At 40.5% G+C, this 21,103-nt stretch overlaps 1 protein-coding gene across 1 annotated transcript in view; it reads right to left on the bottom strand.

The window, feature by feature from the left end:
- CD19 (CD19 molecule) overlaps positions 1 to 21,103 on the bottom strand; it is an 85,437-nt gene that overhangs the window by 19,835 nt on the left and 44,499 nt on the right. Inside the window, exons 3-5 of the mRNA XM_082262300.1 lie at positions 14,152 to 14,406; positions 8,326 to 8,433; positions 7,307 to 7,343 (exon numbers count right to left, since the gene is read on the bottom strand). Coding sequence (XP_082118426.1) covers positions 7,307 to 7,343; positions 8,326 to 8,433; positions 14,152 to 14,406 — 400 coding nt within the window. The remainder of the gene's footprint in view (positions 1 to 7,306; positions 7,344 to 8,325; positions 8,434 to 14,151; positions 14,407 to 21,103) is intronic.

Here is a 21,103-nt window from a genome sequence, read left to right as displayed (position 1 = left end):
CAATGTATCAACTGAGCGCTCAGTACTCAATGTATCAACTGAGCGCTCAGCACTCAATGTATCAACTGAGCACTCAGCACTCAATGTATCAACTGAGCACTCAGCACTCAATGTATCAACTGAGCACTCAGCACTCAATGTATCAACTGAGCGCTCAGCACTCAATGTATCAACTGAGCACTCAGTACTCAATGTATCAACTGAGCACTCAGCACTCAATGTATCAACTCAGCACTCAGTACTCAATGTATCAACTGAGTACTCAGCACTCAATGTATCAACTCAGCACTCAGCACTCAATGAATCCACTCAGCACTCAATGTATCAACTGAGCACTCAGCACTCAATGTATCAACTGAGCACTCAGCACTCAATGTATCAACTGAGCACTCAGTACTCAATGTATCAACTGAGCGCTCAGTACTCAATGTATCAACTGAGCGCTCAGCACTCAATGTATCAACTGAGCGCTCAGCACTCAATGTATCAACTGAGCGCTCAGCACTCAATGTATCAACTGAGCACTCAGCACTCAATGTATCAACTCAGCACTCAGTACTCAATGTATCAACTGAGCGCTCAGCACTCAATGTATCAACTGAGCACTCAGTACTCAATGTATCAACTGAGCACTCAGCACTCAATGTATCAACTCAGCACTCAGTACTCAATGTATCAACTCAGCACTCAGTACTCAATGTATCAACTGAGTACTCAGCACTCAATGTATCAACTCAGCACTCAGCACTCAATGAATCCACTCAGCACTCAATGTATCAACTGAGCACTCAGCACTTAATGTATCAACTGAGCACTCAGCACTCAATGTATCAACTGAGCACTCAGCACTCAATGTATCAACTGAGCACTCAGTACTCAATGTATCAACTGAGTACTCAGCACTCAATGTATCAACTCAGCACTCAGCACTCAATGTATCAACTCAGCACTCAGCACTCAATGTATCAAATGAGCACTCAATGTATCAACTAAGCACTCAGCACTCAATGTATCAACTGAGCACTCAATGTATCAACTGAGCACTCAGCACCCAATGTATCAACTGAGCACTCAGCACTCAATGTATCAACTGAGCACTCAGCACTCAATGTATCAACTGAGCACTCAGCACTCAATGTATCAACTGAGCACTCAATGTATCAACTGAGCACTCAATGTATCAACTGAGCACTCAATGTATCAACTGAGCACTCAGCACTCAATGTATCAACTCAGCACTCAATGTATCAACTCAGCACTCAATGTATCAACTCAGCACTCAGCACTCAATGTATCAACTCAGCACTCAATGTATCAACTCAGCACTCAGCACTCAATGTATCAACTGAGCGCTCAGGACTCAATGTATCAACTGAGCACTCAGTACTCAATGTATCAACTGAGCACTCAATGTATCAACTCAGCACTCAATGTATCAACTGAGCACTCAGCACTCAATGTATCAACTGAGCACTCAGCACTCAATGTATCAACTGAGCGCTCAGCACTCAATGTATCAACTGAGCGCTCAGCACTCAATGTATCAACTGAGCACTCAGCACTCAATGTATCAACTGAGCACTCAGCACTCAATGTATCAACTGAGCACTCAGCACTCAATGTATCAACTCAGCACTCAGTACTCAATGTATCAACTGAGCGCTCAGCACTCAATGTATCAACTGAGCACTCAGTACTCAATGTATCAACTGAGCACTCAGCACTCAATGTATCAACTCAGCACTCAGTACTCAATGTATCAACTCAGCACTCAGTACTCAATGTATCAACTGAGTACTCAGCACTCAATGTATCAACTCAGCACTCAGCACTCAATGAATCCACTCAGCACTCAATGTATCAACTGAGCACTCAGCACTTAATGTATCAACTGAGCACTCAGCACTCAATGTATCAACTGAGCACTCAGCACTCAATGTATCAACTGAGCACTCAGTACTCAATGTATCAACTGAGTACTCAGCACTCAATGTATCAACTCAGCACTCAGCACTCAATGTATCAACTCAGCACTCAGCACTCAATGTATCAACTCAGCACTCAATGTATCAACTAAGCACTCAGCACTCAATGTATCAACTGAGCACTCAATGTATCAACTGAGCACTCAGCACCCAATGTATCAACTGAGCACTCAGCACTCAATGTATCAACTGAGCACTCAGCACTCAATGTATCAACTGAGCACTCAGCACTCAATGTATCAACTGAGCACTCAATGTATCAACTGAGCACTCAATGTATCAACTGAGCACTCAATGTATCAACTGAGCACTCAGCACTCAATGTATCAACTCAGCACTCAATGTATCAACTCAGCACTCAATGTATCAACTCAGCACTCAGCACTCAATGTATCAACTCAGCACTCAATGTATCAACTCAGCACTCAGCACTCAATGTATCAACTGAGCGCTCAGGACTCAATGTATCAACTGAGCACTCAGTACTCAATGTATCAACTGAGCACTCAATGTATCAACTCAGCACTCAATGTATCAACTGAGCACTCAGCACTCAATGTATCAACTGAGCACTCAGCACTCAATGTATCAACTGAGCGCTCAGCACTCAATGTATCAACTGAGCGCTCAGCACTCAATGTATCAACTGAGCACTCAGCACTCAATGTATCAACTGAGCACTCAGCACTCAATGTATCAACTGAGCACTCAGTACTCAATGTATCAACTGAGAGCTCAGCACTTCTTGTTTTATATGTACAATTGTAACCATTGTTTTGATGCCGCCTCACACACAGCTCATGATACAAAACAGAATCTTGTGTGCTCTCTGAGTCATTCACAGACTCCGAGTCAGGGCCCCATTCACACCTCAGCGTTTTGTAGCTTGAAGCTCCGAAATGCTGGAGGAGAAAAAAAATCAATTATTCTCTATGGAGATGTTTCACATCTCCACTGCAAGTCTCTTTAAGCCAAACGCCTGTGCGCACACGCGCATTTTAGCACGCTTTTCTGCTCGAATAAAAAAATGTAAAAAATAAATTAGTAGCAATAATATATGAATAAATAAATGTAAACTAAATACACAAATAACTAAAAATCATCATAAAAAAACAAAATAAATGGACAATATGTAATTTAAAATAAATAAATGATAATTAAGCCCTAAACATCAAAAATATAAAATAAACTATTATAAATATTAATAACAATAATAATAATAAACACCCAAACCTGAAGGAAAGAAAAATATTATTAATAATAATAATAATAATAATAATATTAATGATAATAATAATAATAATAATAATCTATTTATTTATTTTGTGTTGCAGTTAGGGTGTTTAGTTATTTATTATTATTATTGTTATTATTATTATTATTATTATTATTATTATTTTATTTTTGTGAGGGTTAGGGGTTAAGGTCAGGGGTTAATTATTTTATTTATTTGTGTATTGATTTGACATTCATTTTACTACTACTACTACTACTTATACTACTACTACAACTACTGTTATTATTATTAATATTAATAATATTATTATTAATAGTAGTAGTATTAACACCCTAACCCGAATAAAAAAAAAAAATAAAAATAAATGAATAATATTAATAATAAAAAAAAAGCCAAAAAATTAAAGCTAAGGGAAAAGCCAAAAAAGCTAAAATACCTAACAACAAATTTTGCAACAGATGATAGTTTTCTCTATTGGCTAATAAAAAAAAATGGCAAAGCTCAAAAATGCTGCATAAAAATGAGCCAAAATCACGCATAAAAATGCGCAAAAAAAAAAAGCCAGAAAAACGCTTAAAGACGCTACGTGCAGGTGTGAATGCAGTCTTATGCCACTGCCTGCCTCACACACACAGTTAATGATACAAAACAGAATCTTGTGTGCTCTGTGATTTTTTCAGAGACTTGCTGGCTCATTTCACAAATCATCAGCTGAGGCTGCTGTTTTTCAACCCCCCCTGAAAGGGGAGGATCTTTGAAATTGAATCAGATTCACTTTCTTGATTCGGTTCATTCAAACTCTGTATTGAGTTGATTCACTGATTCGAATCAGTGACTCAGTAGCCACACCTATATCTCATTTTATTCTCAGGCATGTCATCACTGGGTCTGGGTACTACTCTATTGCCTCGTTTCCACTGAGCGGTAGCGGTACGGTTCGGTACGGTACAGTATGCAATTTTTGCCGTTTCCCTTGTCAAAAGTTGTGAATGCGACCCTAATTCCGAGCCGTACCGTACCACTATTTTGGGACCCTTTCGTTGGGGGTACCAAGCACATTAGTACTGTACCAACAGGGTGGAGCTATACTGTTGAGGTTGTCAGGGTTATTGGGGAGATTAAATAAAAGAAAAATGGAATTGTATAAAGCCATACATATTCAGTTTTATACAGAGAAAGTTTGAACAGTACAGCAACCATCTTGCATGGGGTGACTGACAGTTCATGTTCATTTGAACAAAATGTCTCTTACAAAAGGGTCTTATAATTTCAGCAGATATTTCTGTTTTTCTTTAGGTAATAAATAAGTGGTACATTGACGTTTGGTTTAGATAAGAGTCAGTTAGCCAGACACTATGTCAGACACTAATAACTATCATGCTTATAATCTTATCTGCGTATTACAATGAACAATAGTTGAGTGTATTCTATTAGATTAATTTAAACTAAGTTTTAAAGATACATTATATCATGTGTAAAAAAATATTAGCAATAATTATACGTGTGTTTAGCATATATATCGTTCTAGGAGTGTATTATATACCATATTTTGGTTTTATATTTTTTTATACAATAATAATCTTACTTAGATGAAGCTAAGTACTAATTCCACCTAAATTACCTCATTTTAGAAACGTTTGTGTAGGTCTTGTTAACGTTTTATGACCGCTATAAATCTAGATACCTAGACACAATGTCTGAAGTGTTTGACAGGATTTTGATAATTTAAGGATTTTCACTAGCCAGAAGTCATAGGTTATCTTTAATAAAAATAGTGCAATTGTATTCTATATATTGAATCTAAAGAGTAATACAATACTGCCCCCTTTGGTGACTACTACTAAATGCAGTCTCGGGGTAAATCAGTAATTTCCAATCTATATATATATTGTATTAATAATATATCCTTATTAAATGGCATTACCAGGTTCAATCCCTGCCAAGATACATGATGGAGATATTAGATGGACATGTATGTACTATGAGAGTATGGACAGGTTTTTATGTTGTTTTTATGATTATTCTTAATTGAAGAAATTATCATATAATTCTAATATCCAAAATACTGGATGATTAGTAGGGGTGTTGCCAATGACCTCACCAGTTAATGGATAAGTAATCCCAACCAATGTGGATAAAGTTCCTCCTTCTGGGTTCGGCTTATGGTAATTTTACTATCCTTTTGTTCAACACAATATAAAAAGGGAAACCCAGATGTCACACAGACACATTACGACAACATTCATTACACTTACAACACACACGCTACTCACATCCATACATATACTCATCTATACATACTCCATCTTGCTCCATCATTTATCTGAAACTTTGAAGGATGCCAAACGAAACTCCTCCCTAACTGGCCACCATTTTGGGAAGGCAGCCATCTTAAGGACTCTGGTAACGACCATTTTAAGCTAGCAGCCATCTTAAGTGTGGTAAATATACCTTGCTGTTTATCTGATTATTATTTACAATTGTTTATTTCCTTCCTTATATGTTTTATATTTCATATTTAAGGGTAACGAGATTACAATCCCAGCTGTATGAACCATATTAGATTTTTCTCTAAAAACTGATTTTTGTTTTTATACATTTTTATTAATATCAGATTTAGCGCAATATTAGCGATCTTTGTCTCCCGTTTTGCATAGCTTATTCTCACTCCAACTGCAGCGGAGTGATTGTTGACTGCGCAATTCGCAGACAATTGTGGTCTGATTATATAGAACACTTATCTATGGTTTCTACTACACCTGGGGAAAACATAATCTTGCTTTCTTTTTAATTTTATCATTGAGCTACATAACACATTGCATTTATCGCTTTTAAGTTTGTTTTTTTTGTAAAGTTATCTCTTTGTGTCATCTCAAGTCTAATCATTTATTGTGAATACATGTCTTGTGAATAAATATTCTTATATATTCCTTACTGTAGACTGTTTTCACTAAGATTGGTATATGCTGTTAAAAAGAAATTAATCGATTAAAAATAATTCGTTACATATTGATTTGTGGAAATAAGTTGAGATTCTCCCACCTTACAGATCTTTGCTTATTGACATAAATAGACACTGTTATATCAGAGCAGTATAAATATTCTGACAAGGTACTATTGAGCTGAGGTACTGTTTTTGCTGAGGTACTGTTGGTGGTGGAAATGCAAGCCTGATCAAGGTGTACTGCTCTGAACCATACTGAGCTGTACCGAACCGAACTGTACCGCTCAGTGGAAACGAGGCATATGTAATGCAAGCAGATCATGGTTGGTGAGATGGGCCAGCAGGGGCTTCCCGAAAACATCACAGCTCCCTGCCTATGTACACCTCTCATGAGCTCTCATGCAAGTAGTGGGTGGAGTTATGCAAATATCAAATATCTTGATGGGCGGAGGTCCTGAGGCTATCTGAGGCTGACTCTGGAGATGGGAGTTGGAGCTAAGAATCCATTCGTTGTCTGCTGTTTGCTGCCCTTGTCAACTGATCCCAGGAGGAGGACCCACGCTGTTTTCCAGCCCCTGAGTGTGTCAAATCTTAAAGCATGTCTCTTACATGCATCTGCATCTTACATGTCTCTGTAATATGAGGCTTTGTGTTTTGAGACTGTTAGTCAAACTCAGGAGATGGAAGGCAGCACAAGGAAGTCGATAGGGCAGCAACTGCCTGGATAACAAGGGAAGCAAAATTGGATGGCAAACAGTAAATATCTAGTAAAGAAGCACACATTACAAACAAAAAAAAAATACAATTCTTGTAAAATCACAAACAGTGACTGCTTATATACCCCCTTACTGCCAGCTCCTGCAAGCTGTGATCACTGTGATTGGCTGTATCAGTGGTCATGTGATTGGAAGCCCGTCCCACTAACTAGCTAACTGTCCCTAAACTGTCACTCACTGCACAGTCAAATTTCTGGGGGCACTAAGTGAGCGTTCTCCTTTATATGCAGACAGAGACGCCATTTATGACCACCACCGACTGCCACATTAATGCATTTGGTAGGCGGCATAAAGCATGGTTTATTTTTGGCCCTGCAGACCCGATCTAATACTAATTAAGGTTTATAAAATGTTATTTTCTTACCTTGCCTGGGCTTTCCTCCGTTCTTCTGCTTTCCTTCCTACAAAATAAAAGTTGTCACTGGCTAAACACACATTTCTCCTGATATCTGTATCTGATTGTCAGTGTTAGTATACTGATAGAAAGAAAACAGGGCGCATGTTGGCACAAGAGAAATATTTGTTGTCTTTTCTTCCCTGTGAGGTACTGAATCCTGCTGAAAAGAACTCTAATATGGCCAAACTCAGAATGGACTGGGTGCATGAAACCCGTATGAAGAGCTGTGTAAATATGGGTACTGAGGAGTACAAGACCTGGTCCTGGCCATCATTATCAAAGCAGTCTGTCATAAGAGAGATATGGAGGTAGGCATCTTCTGTTGAACATGCTAGTTTCATTTCAGTCATGTCTAACCTGTTGAGAGGGAAAGAAAGAAAAAAAAAAAGAGAGAGACAGTGAAAGAGAGAGAAAGTGAGAGAAAGAAAGAGAGAAAGAGCGAGAAAGAGAAAGAAAGAAAGAAAGAAAGAAAGAAAGAAAGAAAGAAAGAAAGAAAGAAAGAAAGAAAGAAAGAAAGAAAGAAAGAAAGAAAGAAAGAAAGAAAGAAAGAGAGAAAGAGAGAAAGAAAGAAAGAAAGAAAGAAAGAAAGAAAGAAAGAAAGAAAGAAAGAAAGAAAGAAAGAAAGAGAGAGAGAGATAGAGAAAAAGCGAGAGAGGATGATTGAAGAAAAGAAAGAAAGAAAGAGAGATAGAGTAAAAGCGAGAGAGGAAGATTGAAAGAAAGAAAAAAAGAAAGAAAGTAAGAAAGCGAGAGAAAGATTGAAGGAAAGAAAGAAAGAACGAAAGATCTCTATATATGATATGATTTTTTAGCCCCAATGAAGAGAGATCGCCTCTGCATTCCTGAAATGCGTCGGTGTGTTTTTAATGGATTTTTGTGAAATATTACGCTGGGATTCTATGTTATTGGCTCCTCCCCCACTCTGCTCTCACTATTTTGGGAGTAAAGGAAATGTAGGGAATAAAAATTGTTAGCTGAACACGCACTGCGTCTGATGGTGTTGTAGCCACACGTCGCTAATGCACAGAATATGATGTAACTCAACGCAGATACCACGATGATCCAATACTTTTCTTCAATGAATTTCTGGAAACCTGTGAGAAAACATAAATTTTCAGATATATAGTCAGAGACAAATTCACACACGAGTTGTCAGTAGTCAGTGGGACAAAGCGAGGGAATCCCGGTCACCGAGATCACCAGAACTATCATCCCCACTGGAATAACAAGAACATAGAAAAACGAAGAAAACCTTGGCACTACACTGATTTAAAATCACAAAGGAAGGGTAAGGTAAGGTAAGGTAAGGTAAGGGAAGGGGAAGGGAAGGGAAGGGAGAGGAAAGGTAAGGGAAGGGAAGGTAAGAGAAGGGAGAGGAAAGGTAAGGGAATGGAAGGGAGAGGAAAGGTAAGGGAAGGGAAGGGAGAGGAAAGGTAAGGGAAAGGAAGGGGAGGGAGAGGAAAGGTAAGGGAAGAGAAGGGAGAGGAAAGGTAAGGGAATGTAAGGGAAGGGAGAGGAAAGGTAAGGGAAGGTAAGGGAAGGAAAGGGACGGGTAAGGGAAGGGAAGGGAAGGGAAGGGAAAGGAAGGGAAAGGAAGGGAAGGGAAAGAAAGGTAAGGGAAGGGAAGGGTAAGGTAAGGGAAGGGAAGGAAAGAAAAGGGAAGGGTAGGGTAAGGTAAGGGAAGGAAAGAAAAGAAAAGGGAAGGGTAGGGTAAGGTAAGGGAAGGGAAGGGAAGAGAAGGGAAGGTAAGGGAAGGGTAAGGGAAGGTAAGGGAAAGGAAGGAAAGGGAAGGGTAAGGGAAGGGAAGGGAAGGGTAAGGTAAGGGAAGGGAAGGGAAGGGTAAGGTAAGGTAAGGGAAGGGTAGGGTAAGGGAAGGGCGAAGGAAAATGCTGCTCTGGAACTGTTTGTGGAAAAACATAGCAATACAGCAAATAAAAGTAACCAAAAGTGCATATACCACCCTTGTAGAAAACTCGAATACTGCTGTAAAGCATCACAAATATAAATAAGTCCAATATAATTAACAATCGATTATAATTTCCTATAATTCATTGTACTTATATTCTACATTTTCTAAATGTATTCTTCATGGTTTTGTTCTTTAATTCTTTATTCTACATTTTAAATGTTATTCTTTTTTTTTTTTTTTTTAACTTTAATTCCTTATTCTACATTTTTTTTTATTCCTTATTTTGTATTCCTGAATTCTTTATTTTACATGTTATTATTTTATTCTTTTATTTCATTCCTTTTAACTTTTGTTAATTCTTTAATCTACATTTTATAATTTTTTCTTATTTTTTAGTTTTCATTTTATTATTTTATTCCTTTTTTTATTCTACATATTATTTTATTACTTATATTTTTATTCTTGAATTCTTTGCTTGTTTTAGTATTTCATTCCTTTTTTCTTAATGAATTCTTTAAAGCGTAATTCCACTTTTGTTGAATTATGAAAAAATATTCCCCTCTGGGTGATCTCTGTACATTACAAGGATTTTAACAAACTTTGTTGCAGATTCCTACCTTTTGTTATTCTGAAGAAATCATTGTTTGTTCCTCTGTGCTGAGTGGGTCTAATGGGAGGGGTTTCATAATTATCTATCAGCTGTGGCAGCTGCAGGGCTCTAATGAGGAAAGCTGCTGGGCCTGCATCCCTTTAGACCCAAAGTATTCCTATTGGAAGTATCTCACCAAAAATTACATTTTTATTGCAGGGGATGCCAGAAATCTGACTTGTATGTTAGGCAGACTTCTGGGAAAATTGGTGAGCCAATCACACAAGCAGGAAATGATGTTTCTGGGGTGTGGTCAGTATACATTCTGTGTACAGAACAGCTCCAGGTAGCCATATTGAATTGCATTTTCATACAACAGCTGCAGATTAAAAAGGAAAGGTCATTTTTAATACCATTCAATTACAATATGATTTGTGTCACAATTGTATACGCTATATTGTTTTTTTCTTTATGTGCTGATTTTTTTCCCCACGAAAGTGGAGTTACCCTTTAATCTACATTTTATTATTCTGTTACTAATTTTTTCTTTAATTCTTTATTCTACGTTTTATTATTGTATTGCTTTTTATTTATTCTACATTGTATTATTTTATTCTTTAATTCTTTATTCTACATTGTATTATTTTATTCTTTATTGTTTTATTCTTTAATTCTTTATTCTACATTGTATTATTTTATTCTTTATTGTTTTATTCTTTAATTCTATATTCTAAATTGAATTTGTTTATTCTTCATCTTTTTATTCTTTAGTTCTTTAGTCCACATTTTATTATTTATTTATTTTATTATTTAATCCTTTAAATTTACATTGTAATATATTATAACGATTGTTAGTTTCCGCTTATCAACCCCCCTGCTTCCAGTGCCCATTGGGGTATTATTTAGTACTGGATATAATCTCCCTCTCAGGCTTGACAGAGAGGATTTACATTGAAACGCGTTGCTCGGGAGACGGGATCTGGAAGCAGTCCATCCATGAGTGAGTCCCCAAGTTTTTCTATCCCCCTGCCACCCCAGAATCAGGGAAGATTGACATCTTTACCAGCAGCTTGTTCAGTGAGTGTGAATTATCTTTTTAATTGTTAATTTAGTTCCTGACCCTTTTGAGAAACCGTGGTGGAGCAAAATGCACAGTGCTGCAGCATTACGCGTTTTGGTGCATGCAAAAATGGGCAGGTTCTATGATGCATCGGGATGCTATTAAGAATGATTGGCCCTGCTACATGTCTGCAGAAGCGCATGCAATTTTGTGCATGTTCCTGCAATGCAAAAATGTGAACCTATCCTAAGATTTGTCACTAGAGTTTTGGACATTTTTATTTTCTCCTGGTGACAGAAAAATGGGATGATACATGTAATGTGTCCCCCGGAGAACAGAATATATTGAAGACACTTCTGCTTTAAGTGGAGAACACTGGACCTTTACTATGTGTTTTGCCCCCTTTCATTTATTTTTTATATCTTGTATTGAACTGCTGCATGAGGATAGCATTATTTCTTAGTATGCTGACATCTAGTGGTGGTTTTGGGCCACTGCAGTATTGATCTGCTGCAGGAGGTTATCATTATTTCTTAGTATACTGACATCAGGTGGTGGTTTTGGGCCACTGCATTTTTTTTACTAATGCAATTTTGGTATCTTCCCCTGTCCATGCCTCCTGTTTAGTGCAAGTTAGTTCAGTTCTAGCTAAGCCCTTCTCACTTCTTCCATGTTCTCCCAGTCAGTGTTAATTATTCATAGAGACAGGTCTTAGGATAGTCATTGTCGTATGTCATTGTCTGAAAAAGTCTGGAAGAAACTTCCCCTGTACTGCAAATATCTGATGTAAAATTGCATTGGATTCAACTCCTGTATCTTATTGACAGTGCTGGGACAAGGTCATCCAATGCCCAGAGAAAAGATGTCAAACTGCCCCCCCCCCCCCCCAATTCATGATGTGCCAGCTTAGGGGAATCCTACGCACAGCAGTCAGTCGTTTGTCAAAATCCCCGTGCTGCTCAGTTTTAACATTGAGCACATGCTTGTGTTGATAGCTCTCTCCACCAGTCGTGCCGCTGGGCACCCACAAACGCTTAGAGAGAAGGATGGTCAGCTGTTGTATGCACCGCAGACGGTTCTTCTCTCTGAAATGATCACAAAGCGTCTGTGATCCTTCTATATAGGATCACAGGTCTCTATGGTCATTTCACAAGTCCATCTCCCATACAGTTAGAAAACACTCCCCTAGGCTCACACTTAACCCTTTGATCACCACAGTGATCCTTTGATAACCCCTTCCCTGCCAGTGTCAATATTACAGTAACAGTGCATATTTTTAGCACTCATTACTGTAGTAATGTCACTGGTCCCCCCAAAAGTGTCAAAAATGTCAGTTAGGGGTCCGATCTGTCCGCCGCAATGTCGCAGTCCCGCAAAAAATCGCAGATCGCCGCCATTACTAGTAAAAAAAAAAAAATAAATAAAAATGACATAAATCTTTCCCCTAGTTTGTAGATGCGCTAACTGTTGCGCAAACCAATCAAAATACGCTCATTACGATTTTTTTTTCTTACCAAAAATATGTAGCAGAATACACATTTATAAATAAAACGTAAAAGTGTAGCGCTAAAAGTATTGATGATCACAAAAATGATGAATAGTGTCCAAATGAATGAAAAACTAATAATCACAATAATGTGTATAAAAGAAAAAAAGTGTCCAAATGAATGAGTCCCAAAGAAAACTGATGTGAAGTAAAATCATAAATCTGCATGCACAATAATCCAAGGGGGGATTCTGCCCGTGACACCAAGGGTATGTGAAGGAAGGGAACACCTCTGTGATGGAATATGATAAGCAGCTTACCAGATTTCCATGGCTGCTCAACTTAATGAGTCAGCCTCTCCCAGCTATTAATCAAGACCACTGAAGATCTGATGTTACGTGGATACTTTGTCGATTCAAATAGACCACCTCTCAAGATGCGTGAAAAGGAGCATTATAGGATTGGCACTCCTCAGTATTTTTCATCAATCATAAATGAATATGTAAGGAAAAAGAAAGCGAGGCCCATAGCGTGATCCCGTTTAAAAATTATATTCTTATTTATTAAAAAAATAGTACTCACAATGTATCATGAATAGACAGGCATATCGAATGGCTAAAACAAGGGATGAAGGTGCGGCGTCCCGCGAACAGTCCCAGGTAGCAAAAATGGTGAAGGCCGGCTAATTTCCAGGGGGCGTGTGGACGTTGCGTCTGGAGTCGCCAACGTTTCGTCTCAATAGACTTAGTCTGGGCGTGACCCCAGACGCAACTCACATTTGAATGAGAATCAGAATACACATTTGCCTAAAAGGAGGATAAAATGTGATTTTTAAATTGTTTTTTTTTTTTTGGAATTTAAGATAGCAGAATGTGAAAAATATTGTTTTTTTTCAGAAGTTTCATTTTTTTTTTGTTTAAAGCGCAAAAAATAAAAATCGCACAGGTGATCAAATACCACCAAAAAAAGCTCTATTTGTGGGAAAAAAGGACATGAATTTTATTTGGGTACAGTGTCGCACGACCGTGCAATTTTCCGTTAAAGTAACGCAGTGCTGAATCGCAAAAAAAAGGCCTGGTCATTAAGGGGGCAAATCCTTCTGGTCCAGAAGTGGTTAAGGTTATTCATCTTAGGTTACCTAGCTTTAGTTTAGTTTTGTTAATAATACCAAGAATAGCAGTATAATAGATTCCCTGCAGCCAAGAACAACAATTGAACCCCCTCAGCAACAGTAGATCCCACTAGCAACAATGGACCACCCACAGCAAAATATCCCCAGCAACATTAGACCCCCAGCAGCAACAACGGATCTCCCCATAGACAGCATCAATAGACCCTCCAGAAGCCTGACACAATAGACTGCTCCCTCAACAGAAAATCCCTCCCAGCAACAACTGACCCTCCCAGCAACAAAAGACCAAAACCCAGCAACAATAGATCTGCCACAAGCAACAACAGACCTCCCCCCTAGTAAAAATAGATCCCTTCCAAAAACAATAGCCCCCCCCAGCAGCAACAGTAGACCTCCCCAGCAACAATAAACCCTCTGGAAAATACATTCCCTCCAGCAACATTAGATCCTCCAGCATCTGTAGCAAACTCAGCACCCCTTTCTATTCCATACATTCAGTGCTGTAGGTGCCGGAACTGCGTTCCCCCGCGTTCCTGCTGAAAACAAAACCCAGTGTATATATATATATATATATATATATATATATTTTTTTTTTTTTTTTTATTATTTCTAGTTTATATGAACCATTAATCTCACCTGTTGCAGCGTTGCATGACAGCCATGCAGTCTTCTCAGTTGTTTCTTGATGGTTACCATCTGGTGGGATAACGGAGATTATAGCGATGGACGATGGTCCTGTCACCACCACTCGGATATTGATCCCCTTCTTCCCTCTGATCACTTTTGCTATCAGTTGATCCTGTTGAGACCACTTGAGGGTATTCCATTCATCAGGGTTGTCACAGTAAATAGAACTACTTGTTCCTTGGTTAATCGTCTCACCAATGTACCCTACAAATGGAGGCGAGAAGGAAATTGGGATTTAATCAAAGTCAGTCTTCAATTTTAGGGCTGGAATTGTCACAATTCCAACATCAGGATTAGAAATGTGTCTGGACCATGCAATCCGGCCGGCCCTTCCGGGACGCTGTGCGTTCCATGGGCTGGATATGCGTTCCACAAGGGCGGATGTGGCGTGATGACGCCCTTGTGGAACGCATATCCGGCCCGTGGAACGCACGGCGTCCCGGAAGTGCGCTCCTATTGCCGTTTACATGCCGATTTTCCTTTCTTGTTTGTGAGTACCCCTTTTTTTGATTGTAATAAAGTAATTTTAAAGCTGTACTACTCTATGTGAGCCTTCTTCCCCCACATATACCTTATTCCCGTGGACCCTAACCCCAAAGGACCTTGGTACGCAGGACTCGGGGAGAATATTGGACCACACCATTACCCTAGTAACCAGAGAAGGGGACCCCAGGATTATTTACCTAAGGCCTGATACCCCTGTAGGGGTGTTCAACTCTGGTGAGTGCGGTCCAAGGGGTGCGGGGAGCACTGAATTGTCACTGACATCCGAGCACCTCTAAAAATTCTCCATTAGAGCACCCGCACTCAAGTCACTTTTTGCTCTCTCTCTTTAAGAAGGGTATTCCATTGTGGGACCACCCTCCCTCTTTTTTGACCTTTTTAGTCATTACGGACTTACCAGCACCTGGACTATCGGTGTCAGATTTTAGGCTGCATTCACATGTCAGCTTATAATCGCGGGCAGAACCGCCGCGGTTCCGCCCGCGATTCGGAGATTTATTGCAAATCGCGGGACGCCTAGCGTTGCCCGTTGATTTGCAATAGCCCCCCAAACGCCGAGCGATGTTGCCGCGATTTACGCCCGCCGAATCGCGGCAACATCGCGCAAACAAAATCGCGGGACGCAATACGCTCCAAAGAAGCTCTTGTACTTTTTTGGAGCGTATTGCGTCCCGCGATTTTGTTTGCGCGATGTTGCCGCGATTCGGCGGGCGTAAATCGCGGCAACATCGCTCGGCGTTTGGGGGGCTATTGCAAATCAACGGGCAACGCTAGGCGTCCCGCGATTTGCAATAAATCTCCGAATCGCGGGCGGAACCGCGGCGGTTCTGCCCGCGATTATAAGCTGACATGTGAATGCAGCCTTAGAGTGGTTTTATAAGATTTTTTTATTTATCTTGTGTCTATATATGATGCTATTTATTGTATAGTACCTTGTTTTACACTTCACAGTATTGTATGTTTTTACATTGTTCTAATACTTCACAATATTGTATTTTTTAAGTGGATCCAACTCAATTGATTTTTTACTGACTTTTCATCAATTGCCCTATTTATTAGGCTGACACCACTTATATCAATTTATTTTTATTCACATTCATTCACATTTTATTCACATTCCATTCACCTTTTATTCACATTGGATTTTTCACCTATTTTTATTTCTCCAATCGTTTTAGCACCATCATAAACCCCTCACAGGGTTGGATCACTTATTATAGTTAAATTCACCATTTACTTTCACCAGTCACCTATTTAATGCACTTGACACTTTATTAACATCCACAGTGGAGATACACATCTTATATTTATGTAGCATCAGTGAAAGACACACGGAATATTTAACATATTTTGGCAGCGCCATACACCTCTCCTGTTATCTTATCAGCTGCCCCTTTTGCCCTGTGTTAAAGACGGTCCTGCACCAGCTGCCACTGCTCCTGCACGGTTTAGGAGATATTCACCCTGCAGGCAGCCGCTGACACCAGCGGCGCATGCACTCTGAAGGTCCAATGTGAATCGCTCTTCCAAGAGGCATAAACAAGCCCTAAGGGAAGGTTATAACCCTTTTCAGTTTTTATTTTGCCATTCTTGCACCATGGGGGAGATTTCTCTTCACTTCTTGTCCAATGGCCAAAACAGGAATTGAGAGGATATCTCTCCAAAGTGAGGGAATCCCTGGTTGTCACCAGAACTTGTGTCTCCATAGAAGACCCCCCCAGTGCTGGGACAAGGTCATCTAAAGCCCAGGGGAGCATGCCAAATTGCACCCCTCCCCCAAGATGTATGAGCATTATGTGTCAGAAAAAATCCACCCCCCCCCCAAATAAGAAAAAAAAAATCTGCATGCTTACCCCCCCTAAGCATAAATTCCCCCTCCTCCCAATAAAAATCTGCCTGCTGCGGAAATCCCCTTCCTAGCATGAATCTTTTCAGCCCCAACTCAAATCCTCTCATTCCCCTTTTCCCCACAGCATAAATCCACCCCCCCCCCCCCGCAAAAACAAAATCCCTCCTTCTACTACAAAGCCTCAAATTCCCCCTCTGAACACAAATCCTATCTGTCCACCCCAAATCCCTCCCTCCCAGTACAAACTCTCCCTACTCCCCCATTCTAGCACAAATCCCCCCCAAATTTCCCCTCCTAGCAAAAATACCCCCAATCATCCCTCCTAGCACAAATCCCCTCCCCCCTACCATACTACCTTTTCTAGCACAAACCCCCCAAAATTCCCCCTCCTAGCACATATCTTCCTCCACCCCCTCCCAACACAAATCTGCTAAAATCACTACTCCCAGCACACCTTCCCAAAATGTACCTCCTAGAACAATTGTTATCCCATGCCACCCCCCCAAATTCCCTCTTCCAACACAAATCCCCTCCCCCCCCCCAACTCACATGATCCCACGGTGCCCAGGGCAGCTGTCCCTCTTGCCCACCCCTTGTCCCGGCCTTGATCTCCCCTCTAATTACAACCCAAAATTTTGAATTTTCTTTCACTTTCTTGCTTGGTGATAATGGTACACAGAATAAATAAAGAGGGTGAATCTCCCTAATGGGGGCACAGACAGCAATACAAATGTAACAGGTGTTCTAATTCCTATCCACTTTATAAATTGAGGACTAGTAAGTCCTAACAAGGACAAACAATGTGAGGGCTAAGGGGGGGACTTTAATTGTACCCAGTAAAAGGTTCATACAACAAGCCTATAAAAATATATAATCTTTATTTCATGTAGTTCATTAAAGCAGTGTGCAAAAGACATGAACTGTATTAAATAAAGATTATATATTTTTATAGGCTTGTTGTATGAACCTTTTACTGGGTACCATTAAAGTCCCCCCCCCCCCTTAGCCCTCACCTTGTTTGTCCTTGGTAGGACTTTCTAGTCCTCAATTTATATCAGTCCAATAGGGAGGTGGGTACCCCTCTTGCTTTTTGTTTATTGTGTGGTTATAATGACACAATCCTACTTAATATCCATTCCACTTTATCTAAAACAAAAAAAAAAAATGTTTGCCCTTAGTTCTTTAGGGTCCTTTCACACGGTCAGTTCAGTTTTTTTTATCCGTTCAGTCACTTTTTTTTTTTTTAAACGGACACGGATGACACTTTTGTAGGGTCCTTTCCGTATATCCGTTTTTCATCCATCCGTTTGCGGATGAAAAACGGACATAATGTATGTCTATGGGCTAGAGGACGTTAGCGGATTACATCCACTGACATCCGTTTTTGCGTCCGTTCCGTTTTTTAACCACTTGCCGACTGCCTAACGTCTATCTAAGTCGGCAGTCAGCCCCTCACAGGCAAAGTGACATAGGGGTACGTCGCTAGCCTGTGAGGCTCTAGGGAGCGAGCGTGGAGGCACGCTCACGGACCCCCCCGCGCGATGTCCGCCGGTCACTCGCAATCGACGGTTACACCGGGAGAAAGGCAGGCGGCTAATGTAAACAAAGCCGCCTGTCATTCTCCCTGTGTAACAGCAGAGATCATACGGTTCTGCTATGTACCGCGTTTCCCCAAAAATAAGACGGGGTCTTATATTAATTTTGGCTTCAAAAAACACACTAGGGCTTATTTTCAGGGGATGTCTTATTTATTTATGGTATGTAAAAAGAAGAACTTAAAGTGATTGTAACCCTAAAATAAATAAATATCCTGATCCTTTAAAGCATGGTAGACAGCACAGTGCTTGTGTTGTGACATTTAGCCCTCTCTAAGTTCCAAAAAAACCTGGAATAAAATAATAAAATGTTAAAAAAGTTCTCTCCGAGTCAGCTCACGAGTAAGCATTATGACATTCTGTAATCCCAAAAATAAACCTTGGATGAAGTCATAGTAAAAATATGTAATGGATTTTGTAAAAAGATTATGTAATGTGCAGTGTGTCTCCTTTTGTAACTTTATTGTGGAAAATACCTTATTTTACAGCGCCGCTGGGCGCTCACGTGATTCTCCAGAGCTCTACTTTCCCTCTCCGAATACTGCAGAGGGAGGGGCTGAGATCAAGGATTTTACTAGGGCTTATTTTCGGGGAAACAGGGTAGGACCGTAGATCTCTGCTGTTACATGAAAAGCCACATCCAATCACAGTTAGAATCACGCCCCTAGGGACAGACTTAACCCTTCCTTCTCCAATAAAGTTAACCCCTTCACTGCCAGTGTCATTTTTACAGTAACAGTCCATATGTATAGCACTGATTACTGCAGTAATGTCACTGGTACCCCCAAAAGTGTCAAAAATGTCAGTCATATAGGATCACAGGTCTCTATGGTCATTTCACAAGTCCATCTCCCATACAGTTAGAAAACACTCCCCTAGGCTCACACTTAACCCTTTGATCACCACAGTGATCCTTTGATAACCCCTTCCCTGCCAGTGTCATTATTACAGTAACAGTGCATATTTTTAGCACTCATTACTGTAGTAATGTCACTGGTCCCCCCAAAAGTGTCAAAAATGTCAGTCAAGGGTCCGATCTGTCCGCCGCAATGTCGCAGTCCCGCAAAAAAACATCGAAGATCGCCGCCATTACTCGTTAAAAAAAATAAAAAATAAAAATGACATAAATCTTTCCCTTAGTTAGTAAATGCAATAACTTTTGCGCAAACCAATCAAAATACGCTTTTTGCGATTTTTTTTTTACCAAACATATGTAGCATAAAACAAATTGGCCTAAAATCTTAAAAAAATTTAACTTTTACATTTTTGGGGGGGGGGGGGGGATTTCCTATTAAAAAATGTGAAAAATATTGTTATTTTTGCAAAATTGTCGCTCTTTTTTTGTTTATAGCGCAAAAAGTAAAAATCGCACAGGTGATCAAATACCACCAAAAGAAAGCTCTATTTGTGGGAAAAAAAGGAGGTTCGATTTCATTCGGGTACAGCGTCGCACGATTGCGCAATTGTCCGTTAAAGTCACGCAGTGCCGAATCGCAGAATAGGCCCTGGTCAGGAAAAACGTAACTGAACGGAATGGACGCAAATCGGATGTCAGCGGATGGTCATCCGCTAACGTCCGCAATCCCATAGACATAGATTAAGTCAGTTTTTCATCCGCAAACGGACACACGGACCACCCGTGTGAAAGGACCCAAAAAGTTTGTTCATGAGTTTGCACACAATGGGGGTTGATTTATTAAAACCGGAGAGTGCAAAATCTGGTGCGGCTCTGCGTAGAATCCAATCAGCTTCCAGGTTTTATTGCCAAAGCTTAATTGAACAAGCTGAGGTTAGAAGCTGATTGGCTCCATGCACAGCTGCACCACATTTTGCACTCTCTGGTTTTAGTAAAGCAACCCCCAAAGTCTGCTGCAGCAAACATGCAAATGAGAAGTAAAAAAAAAGAACTTTCATTTTAAATCAGCTAAATTCCAGGTGCCTCAAAGCAGAAATTGTGAAATGTCGTACAGTTTGTTTCCTTTAGGCCCCTTTCACACGGGCGATCCGATCCGATCTGCCTGTCAGTTTTTCAGGCGGACCTGATCGATGCTCCATGCATCTCTATGTGGGGCAGCGGAGACATCTCCACTGACACCCGCTGCTACACGAGTCCGATCCTGTCCATGAAACCCTATTTTCCATCCATCTGGCGGATCGGATTGGATGGGATCGGATGAGAATGGACAGGCGCAGAGGCGTAACTAGAACTTTTAGGGCCCCTTCCCTTCAAGCCTGGGGCTCTTCTCACTGATCCTGGGGCTCTTTACTCTCATTGTGGGGCCCTTTATTACGGTCCCACAGCGGGACCCTTTAACAAGTTCTGCAGTGGCCCCCCTTCCTACCATTTTGGGGCCTCCTCATGGTGGTGGAATGCCAGGGCCCGGTCGCAAGTGTGACCTTTGCGATCCTGGAAGTTCACCCACTGGTGTCAGTAGTTTTTTTTGGTATTTTAATTGTATTATTTTTTATCATTTTATTTCATTTTTTTACAATGTCACTGACTATGACTCTGTCTATTCAGAAAAGGAAGGAGCTGGTAAATTACATATTTCCCGACCCCTTCCTGGTTCTCTAATGTGACACATCCCCTGCAGCAGCCGGCAGCACAGTGGGGGGGGGGGGGGAACCAGGGGGCCACACAGGAGCCCAGAGACAGCAGAACACAAGAGAACTGTATAGGAGGAGTGGTGGGGGCAGCATACAGAGGAACCAATCTTCCCCATTTTCTTCCTGCAGCTAAAGGAGGAAAAAGGAGGACAGTGATTTTTCTACATGACGCCCCCGGCCCCCCTCCTATCCAGGTGTACAGGAGAGCCGCACAGACCCCCTGGAGCATGGGGCCCGGTTGCAATTGCAACCCTTGCAACCCCTGTAGTTATGCCCCTGGGATTGTGTATATATATATATATATATATATATAGGATTGGGTGGCACTGTGGTGTAGTGGTTGGCA

This window comes from Pelophylax lessonae (genome assembly GCF_965119305.1).
Source record: "Pelophylax lessonae genome assembly, chromosome: 6".
NCBI classification, from domain to species: domain Eukaryota; kingdom Metazoa; phylum Chordata; class Amphibia; order Anura; family Ranidae; genus Pelophylax; species Pelophylax lessonae.
The sequence above is the reverse complement of the archived record's forward strand: the minus strand, read 5'-3'. Positions and strand labels throughout refer to the sequence as shown.